Below are 17,943 nucleotides of genomic sequence, written 5' to 3'. Positions count from 1 at the left end.
GTCGCATAGTACCTAGCTCAGCCAGCATTGAAAACACAGAGCTGAAAATACAGAACTGCTGAGCGGGGGGGGGGGGGAGAGACATGGTGCTTTGCCCTGATTAGGTGGGAAGATGGGATGCTGGAAAGGGTGGGAGGGCTGTGTGGTTGGAAAAGGATCCAAGTCTGCCTTCTGCTTTGACTTCCGAGCTGGAATGTTTGAATTCTGAGCTATGTTCTTTATGGTCAGAATACCTTTGTTGGCATGAAATAAAGCTATGCAAGCTGAGCTATGCAAAACAGCAGCACAAGTGCCCTCTGTAATGGGACCTTTGGCTGATCCGAGGCTTAGGTTTGAAGTCTAAGATGATGTCGCTTCTGGCCCTGACATCACTTCCAGGTTAACGACATCACTTCTGGTGGGTCCTGTTACAGTTAGTGCCCAAGGAACCACCAGGGGATTCATGAGGGGCAGCACAGGGCCTTGCCCCCAGGCTCCTACCCACCCACCTGGTGCCAGTACTAATAGAGGCAGATCCGTAGGTGGGTCATTTCAGAAGCCGAATCACCCAGAGCCTGGGGTATGGCTTGGAAAGTCTGTCTGGGGGCAGCACAGATAAGGCTGCTGGGAAACTGGGATGGGAGGAAGCAGACAGAGGTAGGAGGAGACGACGCAGCTAAGTCAGATTCCATCAGGGCTAAGTCTGATGCTCCTCCTGATCTAGGAGGAACCAGTGGGCTAAATGGTGGGTGGTGGATCCATACTGGGAGACCCTTCTGCAGCCATCAGTGACTCACCCCAAATGGTCCCCAATGCCCTGCCCAGGAAGTCTTGGTTTGAGTCTTGGGGGAGATGCAGTGGGGCTCGCAGTAGTTCAGTGGTTTCAGTCCCTGCCACCTCCAAGCAGGTCTGTCTGAAATTCTGGAGGAGCCTCACAGCCCAGTCCTATGCATGTCTACTTAAAAGTAAGTCCCATTAGATTCAATGGGGCTTGCTCCCAGGAAAGTGTGGTTAGGATTGGGCTGTCAATTGTCAGGACGGTGTAGTGGTTGGGGAGTTGCACTTAGATCTGGAAGATCCAGGTTCAAATTTCAGTCATGAAACTTCCTGGGTGACCTAGGGCCAGTCACTCTCTCTCAGGGTGTGACCTACCTCACAGGGATGTTGTGAGGACAAAAGGAGAAGAGGAACTATACATACCACCCTGAGCTCCTTGGAGAAAGAGTGACATAAAAATGTGAAGAATAAACTGGTTAGCATAGCTAGATGCACTAACCCACAATCACATTGGAAACGAGGACTAGAACCATGAAGTGGAAGAAAGAAGCCCTCACAGGCCCTCTGCTTGACATTGGAGGACTTGCTGGCTGGATGCACTGGTTGGGTTCTGGTTTCTTTGCAACATCTTATTGTGCGTTTTTGTCATACAGCTCTATGTCTTTTCACAGGTCAGGGTGTCCTCTACGAAGCCATGCTTGGATTCTAATAGCCATGTTTCGACTTGCCATGGATTTCACCTCTTGCGAATCTTTGCGCCCTGGCCATCGGCTCCGGCATTTGCAGAGACCTGCCGAGTGGTACGGATTTCTCCATCGCCCTTTGTGGAGCTTTAGATCTGGGCAGCAAGCCAGGAGTCACGGGCTCCCGGGCAGCCATGCTTTTTCCTATTTAGAACAGTCCAGCGGACGACGGCCAACGTATCATTCCAAAACCCTGCACAAAGCTGTGGACTTCTTTCGGAAAAGTGGGCGACCTGAACATTTGGTGCCAGGGAAGTCAAACCCGTCCTTGGCCAACGGGCGTACGGAGTACCAGACTTACTTGAAAAGGAGGAAACGGTTTCTCCGGGCAATCAGCAAACCCACGACGGAGAACGAGGTGATTGTGTGGGGATCGACGAGTCCTTTGGAACCCCTAGAGACAAGCATGTTCCCAGGGATTTATGACATCGCCACCACCATGGTTTCACGGAGCAGAACGCCAAGCGTGACCGCCACCGCCACCACCACTACCGCCATCACGATGACCACTGCCACTTCTACAACGGTGCAGCCCAAAGGCCCCGGGCCTGGGGTTGACAGCCCCAGAAAGAACCCCGGTGGGGCTAGCACAATGGCACCACCGGCAACGTCTGATGGCAATCGGAAGGATGTTGACGTTCCTCCACCTAAGATGCCCGGAGAAACTTCAGGTACGTGCCCGTGTTTCTTGCAAGTGTGCAGATGACATGTACCTCGCTAACTGACAGGTGCAACTGAGTGACATGTGCATGTCTAATCAGGGGAATGGGGAAGCAGGTTATTCTTCTGTATCATGGTCTTCAGAAGGAGGACCATGGAAAATGATGGAAGGGACAAAGGGATGATTGACTGGGCGGGGGGAGGTTTTCCCACATACCCCAGTATTCCCAATATGTTTCTAAAGGCCACATTCTTTCTTGAGGGAAGCTCCCTCCGTGTCGTTCCATAAACATAACATTTAAGAAACGGCAATTTGATAGTTGGGTGGCAGTTTTGCAAATCTTGGCTTAGAAATGACAGCGCTTTGGCTGCAATCCTATACATACTTCCCTGAGAAATTTTTTTTTCCACATTTTATACCGCCCTTCCTCCAAGGATCTTAGGGTGATGTCCCCCTCCCCCCTTCTCACAACAACCCTGGGAGGTAGGTGAGGCTGAGAGTGACTGACTTAAGGTCACCCAGGAAGCTTCATGGCTGAGTATGGATTTGAACCTGGATCTTCCTAGTCCAAGTTCAACTCCAGCACCACTACACTATCCTGGCTCCCTGCAATGGGACTTACTTCTGAGTACACCTGCATAGGATGGCACTGTTTATCACTGAAGCTCCTTGGACCATGGAGGCAAGTGAGGAGTGTGTGGCTCTCACTCTGTTTCCCAGTTTGTGTAAGGCTGATAAATTTTTGGTGAGAAATGTCACCATGAAGTAAGGATCTTTTCACCTTTCCTTTTCTACTGGTTCTGTCGCTGTTGAATTATCTGTTGGTTGTCTTCGTTCATCTTTGTGTGGGGGAACTGAAGCGTAGCCCTGGTAAAAGGGCTACATGACATTGTATGACAGTGGAGATCCAGTGCTCGTCCACTTTCCACCTTAGCAGTTCTGAAATGTTCTAACTTGAGGTAGTCTCGCGCCTGGAAGAAGAAGCAGATGATTTTGACTTGCACTGAACAGTGAGTGAGTGGTGGGGGAGCTGCAGACTCCCTCTGGTCCACCAAGGATGGTACCACATCGATCTTCTTCCTTACCCTCTCACCTCACTCTTGCAAACAAACCGTGAAGGGTGCTGTGCACTTCCTGATCGGTTTCAAGGAACTGTGCAAGGAAGGAGAGGGGTCAGGGGGTAGGGTGTGGAACACCACTTCCCATGCCTGAGAAAACCACACAGAACGTGGTGATCTACTTTTGTATCCAGCCCCTTGTTCCTTCCTCATACAGTCTTTTAAAATTGAGCAGGACATGCAGGGTATGCTGGGAACTCCCAGGGTGCTCCACACTTCCTGCTTTGTTGAAAAGGATTGCACTCCTTTTCATGGAAAACAAGGGGAAGGGACTTTCATGGGGAACTAGCCATGATGGCTCTGCGCAACCTGCAGATTCACTGGCAGTCTGCCAATGTGTACGGGTTGCAGGGGTGCAGTGTCAGGAGAGAGGTCTGCCTCCCTCTCCTGCTTGATAGAGGCCTTCGTTGTCAGAAGATCTGCTTGTTTGGAGGAAGTGTGTTGACCTGTGCTGGATGAGGTTACTCTTTCCCTAAGGGAGCAGGTTCAGTACTTGGGAATGCTTCTGGACCCAGCCTTATACCAGGTGTAGACCATGTCCTGGAAAGGTGGGCAAGTCACCTGGGAGGGGGGCTTTTATGCATCTCATGTTTGTTCCAGAGAAGATTGGAGCAGACTCATAGGGGAGCTTTCTTGGTGGTGGCCCCCTATATGGAACTTACACCAGAAGATCAACTGGTTTCCCTCCCTGTTTTTGCTTCATTCATCTCTGAAGACTTACTTCTCAATTGACTTTTTTTTTTCCTGGATTATGGATCCAGGACAACCCTCCTCCTATTTCCATTGCTTTCTTCTCAGCTCCAAGCCACTGTTCCAAAAATACACTGGTATATCATCATTTACTTACAACCCCATCTTCCCAACAATCTCCCTAACAGGGCTGCAGCTTAATGGGTGGAACCCCTTTTTTCAGGCCAAGTTTCAGATTCAATCCTTGACTTCTCCAGGGAGGGAAGATGATGATTCCTGCCTGCAAGACTTTGGTGTAGATTACTCAGTGTTGTGACTCCATAAGATGGAGTCCTATGTAGAATTCTGGCCTCAAAGACCCTCATTGGAAGCATTTTGCAATGGAGTAACGGGATTATAGTTGCAAATGGAATTCAATGTGAATTTCGAGCACGTGTTTGAGTTTTGCACACGCAGGGGCTCTCCCTGATCCTTCATTTTTATGCAAGGCACTCAGTGGAGGTTTAAAGGGGGCTTGCCCATAAGCCCCGTCAAATCTGCACAGCATTGACAGAAGCGGACGTAAGATCTCCTGTTCATTCCCCGTAATGCCCACTGCCAAAATAGTTTGCTCAGCAGACATGGATGTGGAAGGGGACTTACCGATGATTGCAAATTTACGTTCGCTGTCACTAAAGTTGAACTGGGAGGTTTCTGGGGCACTCTGAGTAAATTAAATCACAGAGAATTGGCGGGTGGGGGGGGGGACTTGCGTGGTCAGAAAGATGCTTATCTGTAAAAAATGGGAAAGAAGAATTAGTGGGTTTTACAGCATAATCTATATACGGCTTCATTTCTCTAATGGACCTGCCTCCTGGAATAATGAAAATTCACATATTCATGCTTCCAAGACCTGAACTAGACATATGTGCCCAAGGATAACCCCATAGCCTATGGTTTCCCAAAGTCGTAATCCACTAGCAGGTCATGAGCCTGTGTGTGGTGGGTCAGGGCTGGGCTCTCCCACCCGACTTACTCATGTTTGTCTCCAAATTAGAACCATTCCAAAAGGGGAGGGCAATGCTGTAACCTCATTGGGAGGTTCTAGATGGTTCTTCTGGGTCAAGCCGGGTCAGTGACCCACTCTATTTGCCTCCACGGGCCTCAGAATCAAGTGTAGAAGCCTCTGGAAGCTACTTCTGGTTTTCAGAGACAACTTCTGGTTGCATCTGAAAACCAGAAGTAGCTTCTGGAAGCCTCTGCAGGCCATTCTGAGACCTGCAGGGTCCAATAGAGTGAATTGCCAGCTCAATGCAATCCCAATGAAACGGGAGCAGAGCTCAAGGGGAGATGCTTGCCAAGACCAATATGGGGCCTAGTCCTGCAAAGGAAGTCAGAACAGGGAAGTCAGAACTTATGGGACGAGCCACAAGATGTGACGGAAGCAACTAACTCTAAAAGGCCTTTAAAAAGGATTTAGATCCATTCACGTCTGTTCATCATTATGCAACGTTATATGGCTGTTGTGCTGGCTGCTATTCTTCAAACTCTTTTCTCTTCTCCTCAGTCTTCTTGCCTGCATTATGGGGATAAAAGTACAGTCATTACATCTGGAAAACACGTGTAAGATGAACTTAAAAAAAAAGGCAGCCTGCAAATATTTATTTATTATTATTCATGTCTGTGGTGTCACAGTTCATCAGATGTTTGAACTGGGGCTTTTGAGTGCTCGCTAGTTTGAACTCTATGCGGGAGATTAAGAACTGGTGAGATTAAGAATCCCTGAACAATGTTCAATGTTCCTAGCAGTGTGACTCTTTGCAGTTGTTCAACTGTTGTCAATGCCTGTACTGGCCAGATATTTCTTAGGGGCCTTGAGGATTGCGCCTAGTGCATCAATGAGGATAGTGGTGGTTGTTTTCTTTCCCCAAAGCCATAAAGAAAGCAACAACCACCCCTATGGTGGTGATGATGAGGATGATGATGATACTTCATCACAGTCTGTGTTGGGCTGGCTATCGTCTGCAATTCGAGATCTAACTGAATCACAGAAATGTTGTAGGATTCCTGCTGTTTCAAGCAACTTTGTTTTCTGGAGCCAAACTGATGTAATTTGCTCCAGGCCGAAAATGTGGAAGTGTCTCTTCAGACTTCTAGGCACTGCTCTGAGGGCTTCAGTGACGATTGGCACGATATGGACCTTCTTCTCGCAGAGACACCCAAGTTCTACTTGCAGCAGGGGCGTAAAAGGGTTTGCCCCAGTACCTGGGGCAGTTTTGTCACAATGCCATGTGACATTGTGATGTTGTGATGCCACTTCCAGGTTCTCCCTGGTGGGTGGGATGCTGCTGTGGTGTCCAGGGTCCTCCACAGAAGCCGGAACAGGGCGCATGAAATAAGAAGTGCCCGCCTTCAGGAAGAACCCGGAGGTGACTAGATAGAGACTGGGGACAGTCACGCACCCCCCCCCCCGGCATAGCACCCAGGGCATGTGCCCCTAAAGCTCTGCCCAAGTTATGCCTCTGCTTGCAAGTCTTGGATGCCTTGTGATCTTCTCATGTTGTTGTTAATAGTTGTCTGGTGGACCACTGTAGGAAGCAGGAGTCTCCCCAGCTGCAGAGTAGCATGGACTTTTCTCCAGTCCAGCAGAACTTTTTGTATGCTCTCATGAGAGACTGAGGAACAGATAAGGACATAAGAAAATCTAATGCTAAATTAGGCTAGATATGCAATGGGGGCTTCATTCGTCTAGCATCTTGCTTCTCCCAATGGCCCATCAGCAGGAGATGGGAGTCCATGAGCAGGAGATGAAGGGGCACTCCTCTATCACCCTTACTCCCCTGCAACTGACATTCCAGGGTAGGCTGCCACTGAACGTGGAGGTATCATGACTAGTAGCCACTGAGAGACCTGCCCTCTGTGAATGAGTCCAAGCCCCTCTTCCAGCTATTCAAGCTGTGAAGGGTGGAAACCTAGAAAGACCAGGCTGATGATCAGACCAGGCTTAGCTCAGATGCATTCAGGACAGATCGGAGGGTAGTAGTAATGAACTACTTGAGTGGGTGGGACAGAGATAGAACCTGGGAGGACAATGCAAGAACTCCAGCATTTCACTGAAGCCTTCTAGACATAGCTGCGGCACGCAGATCGGAAGACCCCGCCCCCACCCCGTTCCTGATTGACACCTGGCAAACTTGAGGGTGGGTGTGAGTGGGCTGTGGAAAGGGTCTGTTAATGGTTCCTGGGGGCTTGTTGCCACTGATCCCGGTTGCCGGCTGTTCCAGGCCACTTCTCCCGTCTGGTCTCCCCCTGGGAAGTGATTACATTTCCCACTCTCTGAGCCGGGGTGATATAGACCTGCTGGATCTTGGTTGCCATTAGCAACACATCTCGATGTGCGATTGAAGTGGAGCGCGGTCCACCCACACACGCATCCGTGCTGAGAAAACACCAGTGTAGCGTTGGGAATGAAAGAAAAAGGGCAAGTATTCTGGGGTCTTTCTTGGTGGTTTGGAGGTAAAAAAGAAAGAGACGGGAGCTGCCAGATATTTTCTCTGACCCCGAGAAAAATCCTGAGTTCTTAAACTCGCACGCACACAACTTCTTAAGAAACTTTTTGGAGAGTTTTATTACGCTTGAGGTGAAATGCATCACGTGCACATTTGACTGGAAGACATTCGTGCATGGCACATCGTGGGATGCATTAAATTATTTGGCAACAGGCCTGGAAGAATGCTGGTTTGCTACTGAGCACAAAGGGTTAAAGAGTCCAAAGCTTTGTGAGTCCAAAGCTTCAAAGGAGGGAGGAGGCTGCCAATTGCCTCTCTGTCTGAGTCATTGACCTGACTGTGCACCTGGAGGCAGGTAAGTCTGCTGGATTTCTGAATTGATTGGGATTGGATCATTCATTCATCGACCCCAAATGCAGACACGCGACAGGCTCACCAGCCCTCAGAAGAGGCTGCCCATTTCCTTCCAACATGAGTCACTCCCCTCATCTTCTCCCTTTCTTGCCATACTTAGCTACAGTGGGCAATTCTGCCAGGATTCTGCATCAGATGTGATTGATGGCTCATGATGCTGACATGCAGGAGACCGACCTGCCCTCCGAGGAGGATGCCCATTGAATCTCTGCATGAGTTACTGCTTCCATCTTCTCCCTTTCCAATCAGACTTCGCCACAGTGCATACTCCTGCCAGGACTCTGTATCAGAGTGTTTGGGTCACTTATGGTGCAGCTGTGCAAGAAATGTACCTGCCGTCAGAGGAAGCTGCTCATTGACTCTCTGCATGAGTCACTGGTCTCAAAGTTCCTTCTTTTAATCATGAGGCATGCCTAGATAAGTGATTCATGCTGGAAACCAGGCATCCTCATCTCTGAGGGGATTTTTTTAATCTTCACTTTTAAGTGGTGAACAATTAACATTAACATCAAGAACCATGTGGGATAGAGACACTGATGAAATTCACAGTCTGACTTGGATATGAGCCCTGTGATGGCTTCTTGCTTGCCTCAAAGGAAAGTTGAGCATTATGACCTCTTAATTCTTCTCTGACTCGGATTAAACTCTGCACTGGAGAACAAGCCCTGGCCTGTTTCTTAGAATAACTTGGATCCAAAGCCCAAATATCTCCTTTGCTCATAAATTGGTGCAGGGCCAGCAAACACATCAGGCCATAGAAGAGTTTTTGGTCATGCGTGATTGCGTGTGGAGAGACTCCAGCAGGGAACCTGTGAACAGAAGTATTCAGGGCCGGCTCAGCCATGAGGCCAACTGAAGCAGTTGCCTCAGGGCCCAATCCTATCCAAATTTCCAGCATCAATGCAGCCACAATGAAGCCTCGAGGTCAGGGAACAAATGCTCCCCTACCTTGAGGAGATCTTTGTTACTGCCCCCCACCCCCACCACAGGATGCAGCACACACCCCATTGGCACAGTTACATCAGCACTGGAAAACTGGGTCGGATTGGGCCCTCAGTCAGTAGGCAGGCAAGGGGCACACAGTTCCATCTACCTGCTCACCTCCGCTGGTCCTGCTCCTCCTTCCATTCCCTGGATTGGAATGGAAGTGTGGAGGAGGGGAGAGCTGTGGGCAGTCAGAGGAGCAGGCACATCAGCAGGTAAGGGAGCACAATTTGGCCCACCACCTCAAGCTCTAGGACATTTTGGACCAACCCTGGAACATTGCACATGCCTGGTGTGCTGGGCATGTCCCTGTTTTCACCTGTCAGGTGTTGGCAGGTATATAAAGGTTGTTGGCAACCTTCAGTCTCGAAAGACTATGGTACAAGCCTGCAGCACCTGGTATTCCCAGGCGGTCTCCCATCCAAGTACTAACCAGGCCTGACCCTGCTTAGCTTCCGAGATCAGACAAGATCGGGAGATAGTGTTCAGTATAGGGAAATGGTTGGCAACCTTCAGTCTCGAAAGACTATGGTATAAGCCTACAGCACCCGGTAGTCCCAGGCGGTCTCCCATCCAAGTATTAACCAGGCCTGACCCTGCTTAGCTTCCAAGATCAGACGAGATCTGGCATGTGCAGGGTAATGGATCTTCTCATTTCTTCCAAGGTCTCCTCCTCCTTTCCCCAGCCTATTATCTTCCCCATACAAATTAAGGGAAATTTGTTGATCTGATTTTTCTCGCCGTCCAAACAGTGTGCCCCCAGCCCCCTCCCCGCAGGTGTTGTCTCGGCAAATGCTTCAGGATGTAACTAATTACTGCTCTACCCCAGGGTTAAGGTTTGGACAAAAGAGAACCCACTCACTAATGATGTCTGACAGGTATGAGTCACGGAGGGGAGAACCGCCACCGCACATTTTTCCTCCAACTGTCATCGGATGACCGCCGCTAATTGCCACGGCACAGATTGGCCTTCAGCAGCTTCTTTTCTCGCTCGGTGACATCAAATGATGATCGGACTTAATTTGCCAGAGAGGGAGAGGGCAGAGCAGTCTTGTCGCACTTTGATTGTCCCCTCCCCACTCCCTGGTCTTGTGTTGTAGCAGTCCTGACACTGCTCTGCTTAGGGTTCCTGCAGCCCACACAGGCACCCTGGGAACTCACCTGAAGTTCCTGCCTTTTTTAACATCCAGAATTAGATGCTGTGGAGCACACTGAGTTGTCATGTAGCAGCTAACGGAATGCCCAAATTCTGCCTCCCCCCTCTTTTCTTGTCCCTTTGGTTGTCTTTATTATTGATTTATTTGTATACCGCTTTGCTCTGAAAGTTGGCTAACAACATTCAGGTAGCCCCTATGTAAGTACAGGTAGTGGAATAGCTAAGGGACGACTGGGGGGGTCAATTGCCCTGGGTACCATGCTTTGGGGGGTGTCAGGGGTACCTTCTGGGGCCTGGAGAGGCTGTGCATGCTAAAGACAAAACTGCCTTCCACTAAAACTGGAAGTGCCTTTCTAAGGCCTCTGGCAGGTATTCTAAGACCTGGAGAGGCCTCTCTGTGCCTCAGACTACCTCCTGGACACCGCTGGGGGGGGGGGGTTCTGGGCATCTAGCCCCTGGGGTGTTAAAAACATTTTTTGCCCCCAGGTACCAGATCCCTTAGCTGTGTCACTGGGTACAGGTGAGGTTCTGGAGGTCCTTAAATTGAAATGTTATTTATTTATCCAATGGAAACAAATGGTGAACAACTAACTGTCTGTACTGGTTGAAAAATACTATAGAGATATTTATGCCTAGAAATCAATTATAATTCTGCACTAGATAATTTACTCCCTAGTGAATTTAAAATGCGGTAATGTTGTTGTTGTTGTTGTTGTTGTTGTGTAAGGTATAAAGTAGGCCTTAGCATCTTAGATTGTGGGGTGCATTTGTGCTAGTGGCATCGTACAACATTCTTTTTGTATTTTCCAACAAGTTGCAGTTTGCATTGGTTGCAGTGGAACATGACAGTTCTGCTCAGTACTGTGCTGAAGAAATGCTGAGACCAGTGACTCATGCAGAGAATCCATCTGCAGCCTCCTCTGAGAGCAGGCACATTTCTTGCACTGCTGCGTCGTAAGTGACCCGCACACATCCGCTATGGAGTTCTGGCAGAAATATGCACTGGGGGAAAGTCAGGTTGGAAAGGGAGAAGATGAGAGCGGAGACTCAAGCAGGGATAGTGAGCATCCTCTTCAGAGGGCAGCTCAATCTCCTGCATTTCAGCATCATGAGCATTCCAATCATGTCTGATGCAGAATCCTGGCAGAACTGCCCACCGCATCTAGGTCTGGTTCTGTGGTACTGGCTCCCCTTTACCCATCACTTCAACGCAGTGTCTTTCTTCATCGCAAAAACCATCATTTCTCTCCCCCCTCAGTATGCCTTGTGCTATGCCGGTTGGCTTCCTCGGATGGTTAGCGCCCCAGCTGGCATAGCCCAGGGCATGGTGGGGTGCTAACCAGTGGAGGAAGCCCCAGCATAGTGCAAAGCATTCTGGGGCTCCCTACAGCAAGGTGGTCAGCCGCTCTGCGACCCCTGATTGTGGGCGGCGCAGAAGTGGTGCAGAGCCTACTGGGTGGCTCAGGGGACCTTGCAGAGGGTGGTGTCATCTGCCTTGGTATCACCCTGTGAGATCTGCACCTCCCCAGTGACACCACTGGCCACAGCATCTCCAGCTGGGGGTGACAGTGAAGAATATCTTCAGTTCCCCAGGTTTCAGGGAGGGGCCCTTAGTAACTTGCCATCCCCAAGAATGTCATTCTGCCAGCACCACACAAAGTCTGTGTGGGTACAGAAGTCACAGGGACCAGCAGTGGGCCCTCCTGGGGCCCTTGGCAGTTTCCCATCAGTGCCAATCCCTGATCCTGACCCTACTGGGTCTCACTCTTCCTGAATTTCATTTGCACTCGGGTCAACCAATCAGCTTCATGACCGAGCAGGAAGTTGTACCTGAGTCTTCTTGGGCCACCTCTGGAAATCTCCCTGCCCAACCCCAATGCTTCAGCATGATGCGGCGCTGTTGAAACTGTCATCCAGCGCACTTCAGGAGCCTCGGCACATTTTAATCAAAGATGGTCGTCTTTTCATCTCCTTCCTGATTCATCATTTCCTCTCGAGTCGAGATCAATCCAAGCCTGCTGAGGAGGTTGGGATGGAGCCTGGCTTTGTGTGCTGGAGTTCTGTGTGCTCACTCCCAAGGATGTTTCTACAGTCTTCTTTGTCCTTGTCTCTATGGAAGTCCTTTGGGTGCAATCTGTTGCTGACTGTGACCAAATTCCACTGAGAGCTGGTTGATTACACAAGTTCCACCATGGCTCCAGGGTCAGGGTGGAGGTAGGTGGGTGGGTGGGTGGGGAGCAGGGTATATCTAATTACAATCAAAGTCCAAGAAAAACTGCAGGAAGGGATGTTTCATGTGGTGGGAAAGACCTTGTTCAAGACCTTGCCTTTCAGTCTCTTCTTTGAAGCATTTCTCCCACCCACATATGCACACAATATATGTTTAGATTTTTTGTACTTGGCACAGACATTCGTGCAATGCATCATCTTTTGAAAGGGCATGACATGATCTCTGCATATCAAAGCTGGTTTCCAATATCCTGATTCCCCCCCCAGTGTTCAGATTCTGGTAAGAAACAGAAGCCAGGATGTTGGGGGAATAGAGATGATGGCTAGATAGGGCTATGCAGACTGCTGAAGGGAGGGCTGTCCACTTCTTGAGTGGAAATCCATTTGGAGGTTGCACACTTCCTTGCGGAGCTGGGGGAAACCGACAGTGCCATCCTCACTTCGGACTAGATGCCCATAGGATTCTGCTGTTGATGTCATATGAATTGCATATCATTTCTCAGGCAGCCCTTGGGGGGGACGGGACCAACCTAGATAGTAACATCGGCCCTTAGGCAAATGTCTCAGTTTGCCCCATGCTGAGCCTGATGCTGCTTCTTGGCTAAGGGTCTTTTGAAAAAAATGTTTCAAGGGCAGCCCGTCAGCACTTTTATTGATGACATCACAGTGCTTGCTGTAGGAGAAGTCCTGGAGGTATCTATCTATCTATCTATCTATCTATCTATCTATCTATCTATCTATCTATCTATCTATGGTAGAATTTATCTCTGCGGTAGACTTTATTACTTTATATCTCTATGATACAATAAAAAGCAATCAAAATATGCGCTTGAAAAAGTGCACGTGAGTTAATGGCCCAAATGGTTCTAAGCACATTTTCATCTAAAATTGCATATATGTAAGCCTACAAGTAAACAAACAAAATGTTTGTTAGATTACCTTTAAAAAGCAAATCATCGCGAAGCCACTTACGTTAGTGATGGTGAAATGATTTTGTAGAAATATTATTATTTTTTGTTTAGAGTAGATTGCCCTAATGCTGGACCCCCTTAGACGCAGGGCTCAATTGGGAACAATTGAGCCAATTGGCTTAGAGCCGGCCCTGCACCTACCCACTCAGCATCCGTCCCTTCCTTTCCGTACAGAACCCATTATTTGTCAGGGACGTGGAAGGTTACATGTGAAGTCAATTTGCCATCGCGGGGTGAACCTCAGCCTTGGAAACCACTCACACCCAAGTGACATCCGCTCACATCCAAGCGACTTGTCACAGTCTTGGCATCACACGCGTGGTCAATGGAGCGTGTTGTATGAGATGCTCCTTCTCAGTGCAGAAGGCCTTGTGTTCCACTTGGAGAGACCATATGCTTGAAAAAGAGTACGTCGCCACCTCCTAATTGAGTTGATGGAATATCTCAATGTGCAGTATTCATCTTGTTAAATTTAGTGCGCCCACAACCAAAGAGGAGCATCTGCATTTTGATGCAGGCTTTGATGTTTTTTTGTAGCGGGTTTGATTTTTCCGGCAAGTACAAAGATGAAATGGAAAGCATTTTTCGAGAAAGAGGGAATATTAGATGGCATGAAAAGTCCCCATTGTGGATCCGCCACTGCTCACGCTTTTGTGAGGATCCCACCACTCTTGCCAGGTTGGACAACTTGAGAGAGGAGGGAATATTGGGAAAAGAAAGATGTAGATGAGATGAATCCATTGCTCCCTAGTTGATCTCATCAAATTCCCTGCAAACTGGAACCTGAGGGAAGTCGGGGGAGGGGGTCATAGTCCTGTACCCAGCATGTGATTAATCTGTGGAACTCCTTGCCACAGGATGTGGTGACGGCATCTGACCTAGATGCCTTGAAAAGGAGATTGGACAGGTCAATGGTGGAAAAATCCATCGCAGGTAACAAGCCACAATGGGTATACGCAACATCGTGGTTGTAGAAGTAGGCTACCTCAGAATGCCGGATTCAAGGGAGTGGTAACAGAATACAGGGATCTTGAAGCCTCCCAGAGGCATCTTGTGGGCCACTATGAGATACAGGACGTTGAACTAGATGGATCTGTGGCCTGATCCAGCAGGGCTCTTCTTATGTTCTTATAGCATTGCTAATGGAAGGTGTGATTACTCAGTTGGCTTCCAAACTCGAATTCAGTGCTTCTTGAACAGAAGCTGCATGCAAACCAGGTGAAAGCAATGGAAGCATTTAGGTTGCTTTCCAAAAGAACTTCTGCCTAGCTCCACGCTAGCTTGGACATGGGCCAACTGTGTGGGAAACATTTTGTTTGTTTCTACCAGGGCTGGACCAGGTTGTGTCAGGCCTTGGGGGAAGTTGAATATGGAAGTTCCTGTGAAGGCGTTCTCATGTGGAATCCCCTATATAGAATGAGGCCCCTAGCTTCACTGTTGACTGGCATCAACCTTGCTTCCTCTCCCATCTTGGTGGGTGAAAGAGAAAGAACTCTTGCCTTTCTTTCTGCAAGTATCTCCTGAAATATTTATTTTATTTGCCCCATTTTTATACAGCCCTTCTTCCAAGGAGTACATCTTTACCGAGTGTGTGATGGATCTGTGGAAATCCTTGCCACAGGATGTGGTGATGGCACCTGACCTAGATGCCTTTTTATACCACCCTTCCTCCGAGGAGCTCAGGATGGTGTACGTGGTTCCTCCCCTTCTTTTATCTTCACAACAACCCTGTGAGGTGGGTTAGGCTGAGAGAATGACTGACCCAAGGTCACCTAGGACGTTTCATGGCTTGTACAGGGATTTGAACCTGGATCTTCCAGGTCTAACTTCCGAACCACTACACCATCCTGGCTGTCCTGGAAGTAAACCTGAGGCCAGTTGGGTGGAGGGAGGAAGACGGAGGAGGCATGAGCCTCTCTTCCCTTCTTTTCCCTGAACCCACACTGCTTGGCAAGCAGCCTTCTGTAACAATAACTGGGAAGGAGAGATTGGACAGATGCAGGTGTGGGTTCTTGTATTTCATTTATCCTCCCCCCCCCCCCCCAAGCCTTCCAAAGAAAACCACTTTCTCACTTTTTTTTTTTTGGGTGCGTAATCATTTTGCAGCCGAATTCACCATGGGAGAAATAATTAATGTTTGCTTCTGCCACGAAAGAAGGATGTGCCATGAGCCTTGCCCAGTGGCCTATTCGTGGGAAGAACATTTATCCAGGCTGCAAAACATGCACCCGGGCATGAGCCGTTGGTGCCCTGCTAGGATTATTGGTATTAATAAGAGCCGTGGGGGGTCATCTGTCACCCCCCGGTGAGCGCAGAGAAAATGAGTAGCCAAGTCCGTCAGGGTTGGGCTGATTGCACAGGTGCTGCTGCTAATTGGCTTCATCCGTCCTGAGATGTGCCAAAAATCAGGTGCTGGGTAGAAGGAGACAGCAGCAGAAAGGAAAAGGGGGAGGTGGGAATCCCAGGGCAGGTGAGCCTCTTCCTTGGGTTGCAAGGAAGGCTGACCCGGACAAAGAGTAAAAATGGGATCAGCTGACCACAGTTTGGTTTGCCGGGAATGATGCTGTAAGAACATCCCAGAAAGGCAGCCCTGCTGGATGAGGTCCAAGGCTCATCTGTGGCCCAGTTCCATTCCCTACTTGTGCTGGCAGAGCATTGCAAGAGTTCTGTAAAGAGCTTTGTGACAGCGTACTGTCCAGCAGTGCTGGTGGGAAGGCCGAAGCCTCTTCACTGGCACTGGGGCATGGAGGGACACTGCTGGAGCAGGTCAGTCCAGTGCAAGGGCAGGAGGAAGACAGGGGAAGGCAGGTGTGTAGCAGGCCAGGGGAGGGTGGCTATGGGGATAGGGATGGGATTGGGGTCCCTAGAGCACAGCATATCCTATCCCCCTTCCTCGGCCTGATCCACTGGCACGGACCAACACGGACTTGCACCAGCGATATTGCTGGCACAGATCCGAGTCGACCCATTGCAGCTGCTGGGGCTTACCTCGAGAAGACTTCCAGCAGCCAAAATTCTCCTGTGGGATACAGCGTAGCCCTTTCTCCTGCCCCTGCACTGGACTGATCTACTCCGGCAGTGTCCCTCTGAGTTGCAACGCCACTGCTGCATCGCTACACGGAAATTTAGCTAGGATTAGGTTGCTAGTCTAGCAGCCCATAAACACGCACAGAGTGAGGAGTCTAAGCAGAGCCTTGCTAAATCAGCCCAAGAATCAATCAGACCCCACATCCTGTTTCCAGTGGTGCCAAACCCACAAGCAGGGAAGCCTACCAGCAGGAGAAAGGCAAACCCGTTCTCACCATTCCTGCCATGCAATGGATCATTCGTATGTAGAGTGCTCCTGAACCTGGAGGCAGCATGGAGCCATCATAACAAACCCCCAGCAAAAGCCTGTCCTCTGTGAAGGTGTCTAATCTCCTTTCAAGGCCTGAGATAGAGACCGCCACACCATCTGTGGTCTGCCACTCCAGAGTTGTCCATCTGTCTCAGGCTTGTCTACTTGGACTAGTTGCTTCCCAACGCTTGACAGGGATTGGGTCCTCCTGTATGCAAAGCAGATGCTCAACAGCTCATCCATGGTCCCTGTCCCCAGTTGTCCTATTCCCTCAGGAAGACTCCTACAGGAACAGCTCGTCTGGGGGCCTGCAGATCTCACGTTTACCCTCCCTGTTCGTGCCAGTCCTCAAGGACGAAATAGAAACAGTGTGGTGGTGGGGAAAGAACTGTGGTTCTGGAGAGCCGTCCCTCCGGAGATGAGGCCCGAAGCTGTCATTTATATTAAAAGTGACAGGTTAAAAGCCTGGTCCTTTGCCCTCACCCATCAATAGCAGAGTGGCGAATGCGGCCAAAAGAAGAAAAAGAGGAATGGAAGGCAGGCTTTTCCCCCACCGCTTAGAAAGCCCTATTGATTCGGCCAGTTTTTAAAAGGCTGTATTCTCCTCTGATTGAAACTGCCATCAGAGGCTTAAGATAGCTGTTTTCATGCTTGAGTTAACCGTGAAAGAGTGGGCTTTTTATCGACTGGCCAACTGACTCATTTTCCCCTTGATTTACTCCCAGGTAGGGACGGCGTTTTGGAGGCTCTTTCCACCAGAGGCTCTTTCCAGCCTGGATCCATAGTGGGGCTTGGCCCCTAGAGAGGGTGGCATTATGGGGTGTCCTGACCTCCTTTTCCCCACCTGAGTGGGGGAAGGGTCCTTGGCAGGGTCAATTTCCTGGGGAAAATAAAACACTTGTTGGGGTCTCTTTTGCCTTCTTTATTAACAAACAAGCCAAATGCTACTTAGAATCATAGTTCATAGAATCCTAGAGTTGGAAAGTACCCAAAGGTCATCTAGTCCAACCTGCTGCCTATAGAGAAATCCTTCTAGATCATCTCCAAAGGTCATCTAGTCCAACCTGCTGCCTTTAGAGAAATCCTTCTAGATCATCTCCAGGAGGAGCCTGTTGAGCTTCAGCTTGAAGATCTCCAGTGAGGGAAAGTCTACCACCTTCCTTGGCAATCTGTTCCACTGCCAAACCGCCCAGACCATCATGAGTTTCTTCCTGATTTCTACCCAGAATCTTCTCTCTTGCAGTTTCTGCCCATTGGATCTAGTTTCTACTCTCAGAGGTAGTCGAGAACAAATATGTTCCTTCTTCCATGTGACAGCCCTTCGGGCATTTCAGGAATGCTATTATATCCCTTCTCAGCCTTCTGCAGGCTCAACGTACCAAGTTCCCACAACCTT

At 49.3% G+C, this 17,943-nt stretch overlaps 1 protein-coding gene across 1 annotated transcript in view; it reads left to right on the top strand.

Annotated features, from left to right (window-relative positions):
- The first annotated feature begins 314 nt into the window (after positions 1-314).
- AJAP1 (adherens junctions associated protein 1) overlaps positions 315-17,943 on the top strand; it is a 55,981-nt gene continuing 38,352 nt past the window's right edge. Inside the window, exons 1-2 of the mRNA XM_066637865.1 lie at positions 315-337; positions 1,428-2,170. Coding sequence (XP_066493962.1) covers positions 1,471-2,170 — 700 coding nt within the window. The 5' untranslated portion in view covers positions 315-337; positions 1,428-1,470. The remainder of the gene's footprint in view (positions 338-1,427; positions 2,171-17,943) is intronic.

Source organism: Tiliqua scincoides, chromosome 9 (genome assembly GCF_035046505.1).
Source record: "Tiliqua scincoides isolate rTilSci1 chromosome 9, rTilSci1.hap2, whole genome shotgun sequence".
In the NCBI taxonomy this organism is placed as follows: domain Eukaryota; kingdom Metazoa; phylum Chordata; class Lepidosauria; order Squamata; family Scincidae; genus Tiliqua; species Tiliqua scincoides.
The sequence above is the reverse complement of the archived record's forward strand: the minus strand, read 5'-3'. Positions and strand labels throughout refer to the sequence as shown.